General features: G+C 42.9%; 1 protein-coding gene across 1 annotated transcript in view; it reads right to left on the reverse strand.

Moving 5' to 3' along the window:
- Positions 1–994: 994 nt before the first annotated feature.
- Positions 995–12337, reverse strand: part of LOC306712095 (gamma-aminobutyric acid receptor subunit rho-3) — a 17934-nt gene continuing 6591 nt past the window's right edge. Inside the window, exons 3-10 of the mRNA XM_079181200.1 lie at positions 6706–6773; positions 5290–5513; positions 4377–4459; positions 3793–3930; positions 2881–3033; positions 2565–2626; positions 2166–2297; positions 995–1504 (exon numbers count right to left, since the gene is read on the reverse strand). Coding sequence (XP_079037326.1) covers positions 1217–1504; positions 2166–2297; positions 2565–2626; positions 2881–3033; positions 3793–3930; positions 4377–4459; positions 5290–5513; positions 6706–6773 — 1148 coding nt within the window. The 3' untranslated portion in view covers positions 995–1216. The remainder of the gene's footprint in view (positions 1505–2165; positions 2298–2564; positions 2627–2880; positions 3034–3792; positions 3931–4376; positions 4460–5289; positions 5514–6705; positions 6774–12337) is intronic.

The raw sequence follows: 12337 nt of genomic DNA on the forward strand, positions 1-12337 counted from the left end.
TGCTGCGTTGTAAGTCACGCTTGATTTCTGGCTTTCTTGCGGTGTGTTTGCGGGACTTCTCTTCGCGCATGCGCACTAAAAACGCCCGTTAATGTTGCTTTTCCTGACCAAACGCGCCCTAAAAAACGCCCGTTATTGTTGATTTCCTGACCACAAGAGCACTCTCTTGGACAATTAATCAGACAAACTGCACTTTACACTTGCTACGGAAACAGTGCGTTTTAATTGAAATCAGAATGTTCTAAAAATATACTTTTAATAACAGTTACACCTGCTGGAATGTGGACAGTTTTAGAAATACGGAAGCCGTGAGTCCACAAACGCCTCGTCCACCACCCACAGGACATTTTGACAGGAAAACAAATACTCAAATTAAACTACTCCACTACTTGAGATAAATCCTGGAGTGTTGAAATGTTTTGAAAAATATTTTGGTGACCTAAAAGTAAAAAAATGCAAAAAAAGAGTTAAATGTTTAAAACGTGTTGGTCATGTGTTTTAAAAAAGTTGCTCTGATGTCCTGAGAGGAAAAACAATTCTTTGTCAAAAACAGCCATACAAATATAATTACTTCCATCAATATCAGTCCTGATAACTATATTAATAATACCTTTACTATTTGTTTACATATCCCCCTGTTGTTTAAAAAATAAAATAATCCACAGTCTGGGATTTGTCAATGATTAGAGCAACATAGATTTTGTTAAAAATATCCCATGTTAAATATTGACTTGTATTTTTGTTATTTTATTTATTCAGGTAATTGTTTAGTAAACTTTTCCATAAATTGTATTTCCTAAAATAAAAGTCTCTGCTCGGAATTCCATTGAAAAATGCGAATAACTTTATCTTGTTAGACTAAAAGTAGTCAAACATAAACTTAACTAGCCAGGCGTTATTTTTCATTTATTATGTTTTATTATAGTCTGGTCAACATGAAGGTCTAAATAAAATAGTGTTGGGCCTAAAAGTAGCCAAATATTAACATGCGTGATAAATACTGTATTCAGCTCACAAAATGCCCATCATGTGTTCATTTTTAATAATAAAAACACAAATTCACATGAACAGTTTATTAAAATAAATAAATAACTGAACATTCATTACTTTCGTCTCAGAATTCAACCATGTCCCGTTAAAACAAACGTAAAGCAGACGATCAGTGACGAAGAGATTGATGCAGTGAGGTGCCTGCGCAGGAATCCCCCAGCATGCATCAGGAGTACAGGCTCCAGTAGATGGTGTTGAAGAGCAGGTAGGACAGAGGGAAGGCCAGGCGGGAGTACGAGTCGATCACATAGCTGTTGCTGACGAACAGGTCCACGTTCTCGCGCACGGACCGCTGCCGGCGGAGGCGGGTCCCCTCCGGGGGCCGGATGTCTGGGGCCCCGAGGTCGGAGGTCAGGGTGGGCGTCGCACGGGAGAACGGAGTCAGCTCCACGTCGTTATCGTGGAAACAGCCGTCGAAGGCCATCGCCTGGCTGGCGGTGAAGGTGGACGGGATCTGAAACATAAAAACAGCAAAAGAATATCATATTTCGAGTATGTCGAGTATCGTTTACGTTTGGTTTAATAAAACATTTCAAGTTAATGTAACTTTACACATCCTCGAGAGGAAATGTGAGGTTTTGTGTTTAACGCTGAGTAATCAATATCTTTTAAGGTTCAAATGTCTGATCAACAGTCCAAACATCACAATTATTCAGTTTACTGTCATTTAAGATGAAGCAAATCTTTACATCTGACAAGAAAATATGAACTATATAAAAAACACAGTGCATCACATTTTAAAAGTTCTCTTATCTTGTCTTATAAGTTCAAGAATAAAAGTAATACATATAAAGTACTTAAGTAGTAATACTTACACCAGTGTGAAACAACAAAGGTTCAACAGAAACATTTTGTAAAATAAAATAGAAAACATTGCGCTTGTTTTTTAAAGGTAATATTAAATGTTTTTATATTTATTATAAATGTAGTGAAGTTGAAAAATAAAGTGTCATGAAGTAGAGGTACCTCCACATTGTACTGCAGTGCACTATATGTAGTAAATGTACTTATTAACAATACTCTCTTAAACCTCGTGCAGGTTGTAATGTCCCCGTGTGTCCACTCGAGGGAGACATTGAGTGAAATACATCCCTCAGTGATAACCTGCTGCTGACCTTCCCCCTCTTCATCTTCCTCGTCTCCTCCAGAGTGGTGCAGTAGTTCACCGCCGCGTACTCGATCACAGACAGGAAGACAAACAGGAAGCTGGTCCACAGGTAGATGTCCACCGCCTTCACGTAGGACACCTGGAACCACATATAATATAATATAATAGTATAATAAAGAGCTTAACGCTCCAGTTTGGGACACTGAGACAAATATCTGAGAATGTATTAATACGGGTTCAAAGCCTGATTTTGGATATAAACACATTTGTAGTTTTCAAAAATCAAGGTCCAAAGTTATCTCACTAAGACAATGAAATAACAAAGAGAACATTCTGTAGAATACATAAATTGCTGACAGACAAACAAATAAACTGCACCTAAAGGCCACACAAACACAGCAGCTACCTGAGGCATGGAGGAGGAGACTCCGGTGATGATGGTGGACATGGTGAGCACCGTAGTCATACCTGAGGGGGGGGGGGGGGGAGACATGGGAGAGAGGGAGAGAGAGAGAGAGGGGGGGGGAGAGAGAGAGGAGAGAGAGGGGGGAGAGAGATAGGGGAGAGAGAGAGAGAGAGAGAGAGAGAGAGAGAGAGGGGAGAGAGGGGAGAGAGAGAGAGGAAAAAGTCCAACTTATATATTTGAATATATATATAAATAAATTATATATTTGAAGATATATATATATATATATATATATATATGTGTGTGTGTATATTACCCAGAGAGACGCGTGCTGGGACGGCCCTCCGGTCGATCCAGAAGGAGACCCAGGACAGGACCACCATCAGCATGGTGGGGAAGTACGTCTGCAGCATGAAGAAGAAGATGTGCCTCTGCAGGATGAAGTTAATGAACAGACGGTTGTACCAACCTGAGGGAGAGAGAGAGAGAGGGAGAGAGAGAGAGAGAGAGAGAGAGAGAGAGGGAGAGAGACAATGGAGAGAGAGAGACAGGGGAGAGAGGGAGAGACAGAGGGAGAAAGACGGGGAGAGAGGGAGAGAGAGAGGGAGAGAGAGAGAGAGAGGGAGAGAGACAAGGGAGAGAGAGAGACAGGGGAGAGAGAGAGAGACGAGAGGGAGAAAGACGGGGGAGAGAGGGAGAGAGAGACGGGAGAGAGAGAGAGAAAGAGAGAGACAAGGGAGCGAGAGAGAGGGGAGAAAGGGAGAGACAGAAAGACGGGGGAGAGAGGGAGAGAGAGAGGGAGAGAGAGAGAGAGGGAGAGAGACAAGGGAGAGAGAGAGACAGGGGAGAGAGAGAGAGACGAGAGGGAGAAAGACGGGGGAGAGAGGGAGAGAGAGACGGGAGAGAGAGAGAGAAAGAGAGAGAGACAAGGGAGCGAGAGAGAGGGGAGAAAGGGAGAGACAGAAAGACGGGGGAGAGAGGGAGAGAGAGACAGGAGAGAGAGAGAAAGGGAGAGAGACGGGAAAAGAGGGAGAGAGAGAGAGAAAGAGAGAGAGAGAGAGAGAGAGACACCAATGGTGAACTTTTCATTATAAAACAGCCTCTTCAGGCTTTCCACCAGATGTTGAAGCTGCTGCAGGGATTTGATCCAAAAAACATTTTTCATGCATCACTCAGACACACACCTACACCTACACACACACACACACACACACACACACACACACACCGGTGCTGCTGTAGAAGGCCAGGCCACTGGAGGCGTGAAAATGCTCAATGAAGAACTGAGACAAGACGATCTCGTCCGTCCTCAGAGAGTCGTTCCCGTTCTTCCAGTAAAGCATCAGGTCGTTCTCATTGTACGCATCTGTGAGGGGGGAGAGGGGGAGGGGGGGGGGGGGGGGGGGTTAGAAAAGTGGAAAGAGGAGAACTCTACTTATTGGACGTCGTCTGAGTTCATCCTGAGTTTATACATTTTTCAGACGTGGAATATATTCAGATTATTTAAGAAAGGAAAAGTATCAATACTACAGTGTAGAAATAGTATTGAAGTGAAAGTACTCACGCAGAACGGTCTATTTTGGAATAATATATATATATATAATTGGTAAAAAAGTATATAGTAGCAATAAACGGGAATAAGTAAAGTACCTCAAAATTAAACTTTCCACCATTACTTTTTTTGTTGTTGCACGTGTCATCTCAAAATGTAAGTGGAGTGTGTGTGTGTCTGTGTGTGTGTGTGTCTGTGTGTGGGTGCGTGTGTGTGTGCGCGCGTGTGTGTGCGCGCGCGTGTGTGTGTGTGTGTCTCACAGCTCTCCAGCTCCAGAGAGCAGTTCTGTGTGTCCAGAGGGAAGCTGCTGAAGTCCATTGAGCAGAGCGACGTCACCGTCACCCTGAAAACACACAACACAACACAACACTTTAAATACACACTTCCTGCATCATCAAGGTCACCTGAGCTTCACCTTCAATCTCTCAATGTTTTTGGTTTCCTAAACTTATTAAAATACCAATACTAGTTGTGTTAGAGCACAGAAGCAGATGAGCAAAGGGTTTTAGAGGTTTAGGGTTTAGATTAGAGGCATTAAGAGAAATAAATGGTTCACTTCAATGACACATATGGAAGTAGGATCATGTATTATCAGCTTCTTTTGTAGCCCACTAGCTGCACGGCTCGACGGATGATCTGTCACGTGACTTAGTCCAGATATTCATGTTCCCCAGAGGATGAATCCTGCTGACTTTGGTGAGCCCCTGATTTTTTTCTCTAGCTTCCCCAGCAGGTCAAAGTTGTCTCTCATCCAAGTAAATATTTCAACCAGGCGGCAAGTGAAGCCAAAGCTTCATGTGTTAAAGCTGCATTCTCTCTAGTGTCCAACAGGGGGCGACTCCTCTGGTTGTATAGAAGTCTATGAGAAAATGACTCTACTTCTCTCTTGATTTATTACCTCAGTAAACATTGTAAACATGAGTTTATGGTCTCAATCTCTAGTTTCAAGTCTTCTTCAATACAGCATGATGTTCATTTAGTAAATGATGGTCCATTTAGAGTCAAACAGACCATAAAGCAGGGTATGCTTTAGGGGCGGGGCTACACAGTGATTGACAGGTCTCTACCAGAGACTACACGGCGTCTCTACGTCACTCCTCAGTCCAGATATGACCTCAGAAGCATCTTCAAGCCTGCTTGTTTGATTTAAACCTCCATTTTTCCTCAACCTACCTGACGCTGTACAGGATGTTTCCGTCGGGATAAACCCGCAGCATGATGTTCTCCATGGTGGTGTCGTGGATGAAGGAGCGCTTGGAGTGGACGAAGAAGACGTCAGGAACCCAGATCTTCTTCACCAGCCGCGAGTCGAACGTCCTGCTCCGATTGGTTCGGGACGGAAACGCCAGTCGCTCGTCTTTCCAGTAGTGGCGCAGGTAGAGAGTCATGGTGAAGTCCTGCAGGAGGAGATAACGGGTTTGGTTTGATCTGGTTTATGAGTCATTGTGAAAGCATCCAGAATAATAAGAAAAGATATAATAGGATTGACACCAGAGAGTCTTTCACAGATCATTTATTTGTATCTTCATCATCACTGATATATCTTTTTCTGCTGTTTCGTGTTATTTTTCTTTCCTTTTCTGTTTGTTTTGCATAGTTTGTTCTAATGTTTTATATGCTTTTAAAGCGTGGATCTGTATGAAATAATGCTAGAAGATAAGATTGAACGAAGAGGACTTTAACAAAGTATTAAATCCTAGTAAAATGTATAATATTTGTGAGCAAAGTGGAACTAAATGGGAAAGAAGTCGGTCATACTTTCTAAGTATATCTGTGAGATGTCGTCTCCTTTGTTTTGGGAGCAGAGAGCCGACAGAGTCATTGATCTGTCAGCCTGAGGTGGACCGTGTCCAGACTATGCAGACCTTCACCGGTCCAGTTAGAGGCTGCCACGACGCCGCCGTCCTCGCCAACCATTTGTCTCTCTCGGCTGGAGGAACCAGATGAAACGGTTGAAGATAAGCGGACAGTTGAGTTTAAAGAAGAGCCATCGAAGGGGTCACAGACCAGACGAAGCAACTGACAGGAAGTGAGGTCAGAGCAGCTTGAAGCAGACATCACAACCTTTGTTTTAAGTTTCAGCTTTCAGGGAAATATTCTCAACCTTCTGAACTCATGCAAAAACATTTTAAATGTTAAAAAAGGGACACAGCTACTTACTGAATGCACAACCTTACTTTTAAGATTAAAAGTTAAAGGGCTGTTTAAGATATAAAATAAAATAACGTAACGGTTTGTGTGCCCCTACGAAGAGTTACTCCTCATTTCTTTTCAAAACCCAGCAACACACGTCAACTTCCATACGTTACATGCATACAGTCTTTTCAAAATAAACTTCAATCTTCACAGGAAACTCGCTTATGTTTAGGCAACAAAACTACTAGGTTATTAGGTTTAATAACAGATGGTGAAATACTGAGTTAGGTTTAATAAAGATGGTGAAATACTTGGTTCAGTTTAGTAGAGTTGTGAGTGAGAATGTGTCGTCTCTGCCACGTTCACCAGTGGAAAGTAAATGTCTGAAGTCACTTTTGAACAGGTAAGTTCACCCGTCATCAAACTGGAAATGAAGTTGTTTGAAATCCTCACCATGTTGACTTCTGAGATGCTGTCGATGCTCTCCACCTGCACATCGATGCCCACAGGGATGGCTGCACCTGAAACCACAAAAGCATTAAAGTCAGTGAGTCAGAACTCATAAATCAATGCGAAGGAATGCCGCCGCACTTCAGAACAGCCTCACATCACCTGAGGCGTTTCACAATCACCTCCACACTTTGCTGGGTGTAGTTAAGGTCATCAATCTACAGATTACTACAGTCCACTGTCCTAATACATTTCATATTATATTACGTAAATAACTATAGGTGATAATGTTGGAAGAGTGCATAAAGGTTAATGATAGTGATGTGTTTTTACTCTGCAGCATCAGAAAACCTGCACAGTAGAGAGTGTTTTGATGCTTCAGAGGCTTTTTTCAATGTTACTTATATGGAATAAATGACAGCATGTCAAACGTCTTTCAGCAGCTTCTGTCACGTGTATTTCTTCAATCTCATCGTCTGTATTGTCTCCATAAAACCTCTTTCTGGTCAACAACATCCTTCGTCTTCGCCGCTGCTCGTCAACATCTACTCCCCCACCCTCCCCCGCTCTCCATCCGCCTCATTAGCAGATTAAGCTTGTTTAACCGCTAAACCTGTGCACAAAAACAGAGCAGAAATAGCTACACAGCACACAAATCTCCCCCCCCCCCAAACATTTTTTTTTTTATCTAAACAAGCTTCAATCCCGGCTCCCTGTTTGGCTGCTCTGCCTCCACAAAGCAATCATGACAACGTTTGTGAAGGTGGTTTAAAGGGACGTCTGTCCACCCTGAAACCAGCTGTGACGCTGCTCTTTTTTTCCTCACCAAAAGAAATCGGCTACTTAGGATTTATCCACCGCTGCGGCCTGCAGCTCATTCCTGACTCGACCACAAAGCATCAGCAATAACTCACTATCGTCTTAAACTAATGTGACGTCTCTATCTGCAGCACGTTCGTTCAGGACACATTTAAAAGTTTCACAATGAGGGGAATGCACAAGAAGAATGAGCCGTCGTGAATGTTGGCTCACATAATAAATCACTTCTGACAACGGTGAACTTCCACTGAGCTCGTTGAGGTGATTTGCAGGTCAAATGGGAGTATTTTCAATGTGCAGCGGGTCCTGACTGCACATTGAAGTATAGTTATGTTAATGCTGTGGACAAAACTGTTCAATGTAATCTAGACATCTAAAGACTGTTAAGCTAACTTAATTTATAAAGTACTTTTCAAAACAGAAGTTACAAAAGATTTTAGAGGAAGAAAAATGAGGGAGAAGAAAGAGACAAAGAGTTTTGTCATATTAAGTTGTAGAAAACCACAGACTGTATATAAGAAGAGGACGTAGTCGTCGTGACGTCACCCACTGGTTTGTGGACTGATGTTTTGAAGCTTTCAGACCAGCATTTAAGCCACCGCCATTTTGTTTTTTTGCTACCGGTGAACAGAAGGCACCATATTTGGACTGAGGAGTGACATGGAGACGCAGAGACAGTGTAGCCCCGCCCTAAAGCATCCCCTGCTTTATGGTCTGTTTGACTCTAAATGGACCATCATTTACTAAATGAACATCATGCTGTATTGAAGAAGACTTGAAACTAGAGATTGAGACCATAAACTCATGTTTACAATGTTTACTGAGGTAATAAATCAAGAGAGACGTAGAGTCATTTTCTCATAGACTTCTATACAACCAGAGGAGTCGCCCCCTGGTGGTCACTAGAGAGAATGCAGCTTTAACACATGAAGCGTTACCTTCTGTTATCTACCAGCATCAAGCCCGTAAGGAAGGTGTAAAGTAATACAGCCCGCCTCTTGGTTGATTTGATTGCCTCACCGGAAACAAAATTCTCAAGATGCATCGAAAATGTTTTTACAGAATTCATTTTTCGTGTCTAATAATGCAGGTTTAACACATGAAGCTTTGGCTTCACTTTTCAGAACCGGAGGTTGCCGCCTTTTGAAAACATCCATTATTTTATTCATTCTAATTGTATTAGGCTACATAGAGTTGTTGCACTTTAAGATATTTTTTTTTAACCTACATTTCTAGTGAAGGTTTTCTGTAGTCGTGTCCCTGAATGTTGTGGTCCTCACTGGTTTAATGTGTTGTCATTTTATTAAATTGGACTCAAAGATCAAGAAAATGAAAAAGCCTTTTGACCTGCAAAATCACTAAAACCATGTCTGCTGGTTGAGTATACATAAACAAACACTGGTTGGGTCGGTGACCTCCGTCTGGACGTGGTTTACCAACTTACATTCCTGTTTTCACCCTCAAGGCCAACAAGGGGGGGGGGGGGAAAGTACTCGAAAGTGTCTGTGTGCCTTCTTGTGGATGTAAAGTGTGTTAATTCCACTTGAATGTTAGCAGGCCGTCAGCTCAATAAACACTTTATTTAATGAAGTTCATCTGACAGCCAGGACCATAAAGCTCCGGCTGCAGCGCAGCTTTGTCCCGGCATGACACACATAAAGGAAAAGAAAAACACCAGCGGTGCGGACTCAACATTCAGCGTAACCCCGACAACGAGGGCTCTTTGGTGGGAAAAATCCTGAAGCAAAAGGTCACTCTCTCTCCCTCTCTCTCCCCCTCCTCTTCACTGCTTTCCTTTTCTCATGTCACACCCAGTTTATAGAGCGACGCGTGCAAAAGGAAGTCCGGTTCAGCTTTCTAAGTTCATATGATCAACGCTAAGCTCTATTTTTAATACCTTTATTTCTTGATTTACAAATATATGTGTGACCTTCTGCTTCCTGAGCACCTTCATCACACAGGACCCTGAACATCAGCTCCCTGACCAAGAAGTGTGTTAAAGCTGCATTCTCTCTAGTGTCCACCAGGGGGCGACTCCTCTGGTTGTATAGAAGTCTATGAGAAAATGACTCTACTTCTCTCTTGATTTATTACCTCAGTAAACATTGTAAACATGAGTTTATGGTCTCAATCTCTAGTTTCAAGTCTTCTTCAATACAGCATGATGTTCATTTAGTAAATGATGGTCCATTTAGAGTCAAACAGACCATAAAGCAGGGGATGCTTTAGGGCGGGGCTACACTGTGATGGACAGGTCTCTACCACAGCGTTGTCCGGTCTGAGAGTTGTTTGTGTTTTGACCTTTAACCATTTCACAAAGTGTTTTCACTTCATGAAAGGTAATTGCAACATTTTGGTTGACTGGTTGCAAAAGAAACAAGATGGCGACAGCCCAAAAACAAAGAAAGCGACCATAAACTAAGACGTTAAAATCTCTTCAGCTTACGTTAACCACAGACCTTATTTCAGACATCTAACCAAAAACACATACAAAAAGGGGAAATGCCACAAAGTTGTTTAACGTATTTAAAAAAACATTCAGAGCTGGAACCCCACAAGCCACCGGGCCAACTCCCCCTCCCCCCAACCCCGCTCTACTCCTACGCCGCCATCACCAAGACCATCCTCACCTCCTCCATCACTGCAGAGGACCGACCAGGGCGGACCGCAGTGAACCAATCGCTTCTGCTGAGAAGGTGATTGGCTGCAATCTGCTGTCCCTCCAGAACCCTGCGAGCCGGGCAGGAAGGATTTGTGGCCGACCCCTCCCACCCGGTTAACCAACTGTTTAAGTCACTCCCAACCGGCAGGAGGCTGCGGTCCATCAGGACAAAACCTCACGCCACAAGAACAGTTTCTTCCTGACTGTAGCCGGTCTCATCAACAAGGCCCAAGACTCCCACTGAACCAGACTCCCATACACCTACATGTTGCATGAGCATAAAGTCTCCAAAATGTAACTCAACGAGTTGCATTAACGCATATTTTTGTTGCGTTATTTTCTTGCACATTGCAGATATTCCTCACACTGTGAAGTGGTTGAGACACAACCGTCACTGAGGACCAGATCTAAAGTCTATGGGTGACTGAAGAAAAAACACGTGGGCACTAATTCAGATCCAGCACCAAAGACACATAAATACATTTTCCACTTTCTGGTTTAAATGGATACTAAAATATATCCCGTTTCAACACTGTGGTGGTGAACCCTGGTCAACTCTGGGCATCTAATCAGCTGATGTAAACAAGTTGATGAGAAAGAGGCTTCTACTGCAGTGCAGTGTTCGAATTACACCGTGGCTTTTGGGGGGAACACAGTGTTTAGGGGGTGAGAGGTGGGAGGATGCTATACACATACATGCACAAATATACTATCAGTACATTTCAATTTATACTGAAAACAACGACAAAAGAGACGAAAAACAACAACAAAGGCTAAAGAACTACAAAGTCTGTGTGTTTTGCTCCTCTGTAGAGGATGTTGGACCTTTTTCTTCTCTGTGTTCAGGGGCCCATGTTTACGGCTGCACCGTAAAACATTCAGAGGTAACGTTGCACTGATGGATGTCCACAACAAGAAGAGACAGCGTTGTGTCTATTGGACACAAATTATCACAAACTTTAAGTTATTTATATCGGGACCTGAAATATACAGGAAAATATGGATATATACAGAATAAATGTATCTGCACAGGGAGCCTAAGACGTTCTGGAGAGAATACAGAAACATCTTTATCTCTGAGTTTGAGAAGGAAAGAAAGACTTGTGGTCAAACCAGGAAACTGGAGGAAAAGTAGGTCGTAGTTCTTCCTGTTCAGCCTGTTTCACTGAGAAAATCATTTGACAGATGAAGGTGGTCACATTTCTCTCTGCTGTGTTAGGCAACGTCATTAGTGTGGTTAGTTTTGCGATTGACAGGTTGTTGAGCATCAGTGAAACAATGCTGCCAACTCATCCATCTGTGCCATGGATGGATTACTGAACCACCAGACAAAGGCCCAGGGGCCCAAAGTGTCAGGGGGCCCCCTGACCTTCACCTAGAAAATATCTGTCAAGAGCCACGAACCAACTGGGAAGAGACTCTAAATTACCACAAAGAAACATAAAACTACAAAGAGACACAAAACAGGCTACAAAGAGACCATAACAACTGCAAAGAGATGCAAAATAAGAGACAAAATGAACACAAAGAGACTAAAATGACCAAAACAATTCCAAAGAGATGATGGCACGATAATGAAAAGAAGCAAAACAACCACAAAGAGACACGAAATGACCACAAATGAGTCATTTGATATCCGAACACTACAGGTCTGCAGATAGAGGATTTCTATCAGTCAAAAGCAGCATAATGCAGCTTTGGGTGATGTTTCTGTTTTTGATTTGACTCTCCAGTAGAAGCAGGGGTGAAGGTGAAAGGTGGAGAGGGATAAAGACTCCTACACAATCCATACGTACTCAACTCAGCCATGTGTGACACTGGACGCTTGGGCTGAAACACGGCCATGTAATCAAAGCTCTGCTCTGAAGGTCTCACACACTCTCTCTCTCACACACACACTCACACACACACACACACACACACACACACACACACACACACACACACACACACACACACACACACACACACACACACACACACACACACACACACACACACACACACTCACTCACTCACTCACTCACTCACTCACACACACACACACACACACACACACACACACACACACACACACACACACACACACACACACACACTTTCTTTACTAAACCTTTACAGAACCACACCAGCGGTTTTCTCTTTTAACTGATG

This window comes from Pholis gunnellus, assembly GCF_910591455.1.
Source record: "Pholis gunnellus genome assembly, chromosome: 20".
In the NCBI taxonomy this organism is placed as follows: domain Eukaryota; kingdom Metazoa; phylum Chordata; class Actinopteri; order Perciformes; family Pholidae; genus Pholis; species Pholis gunnellus.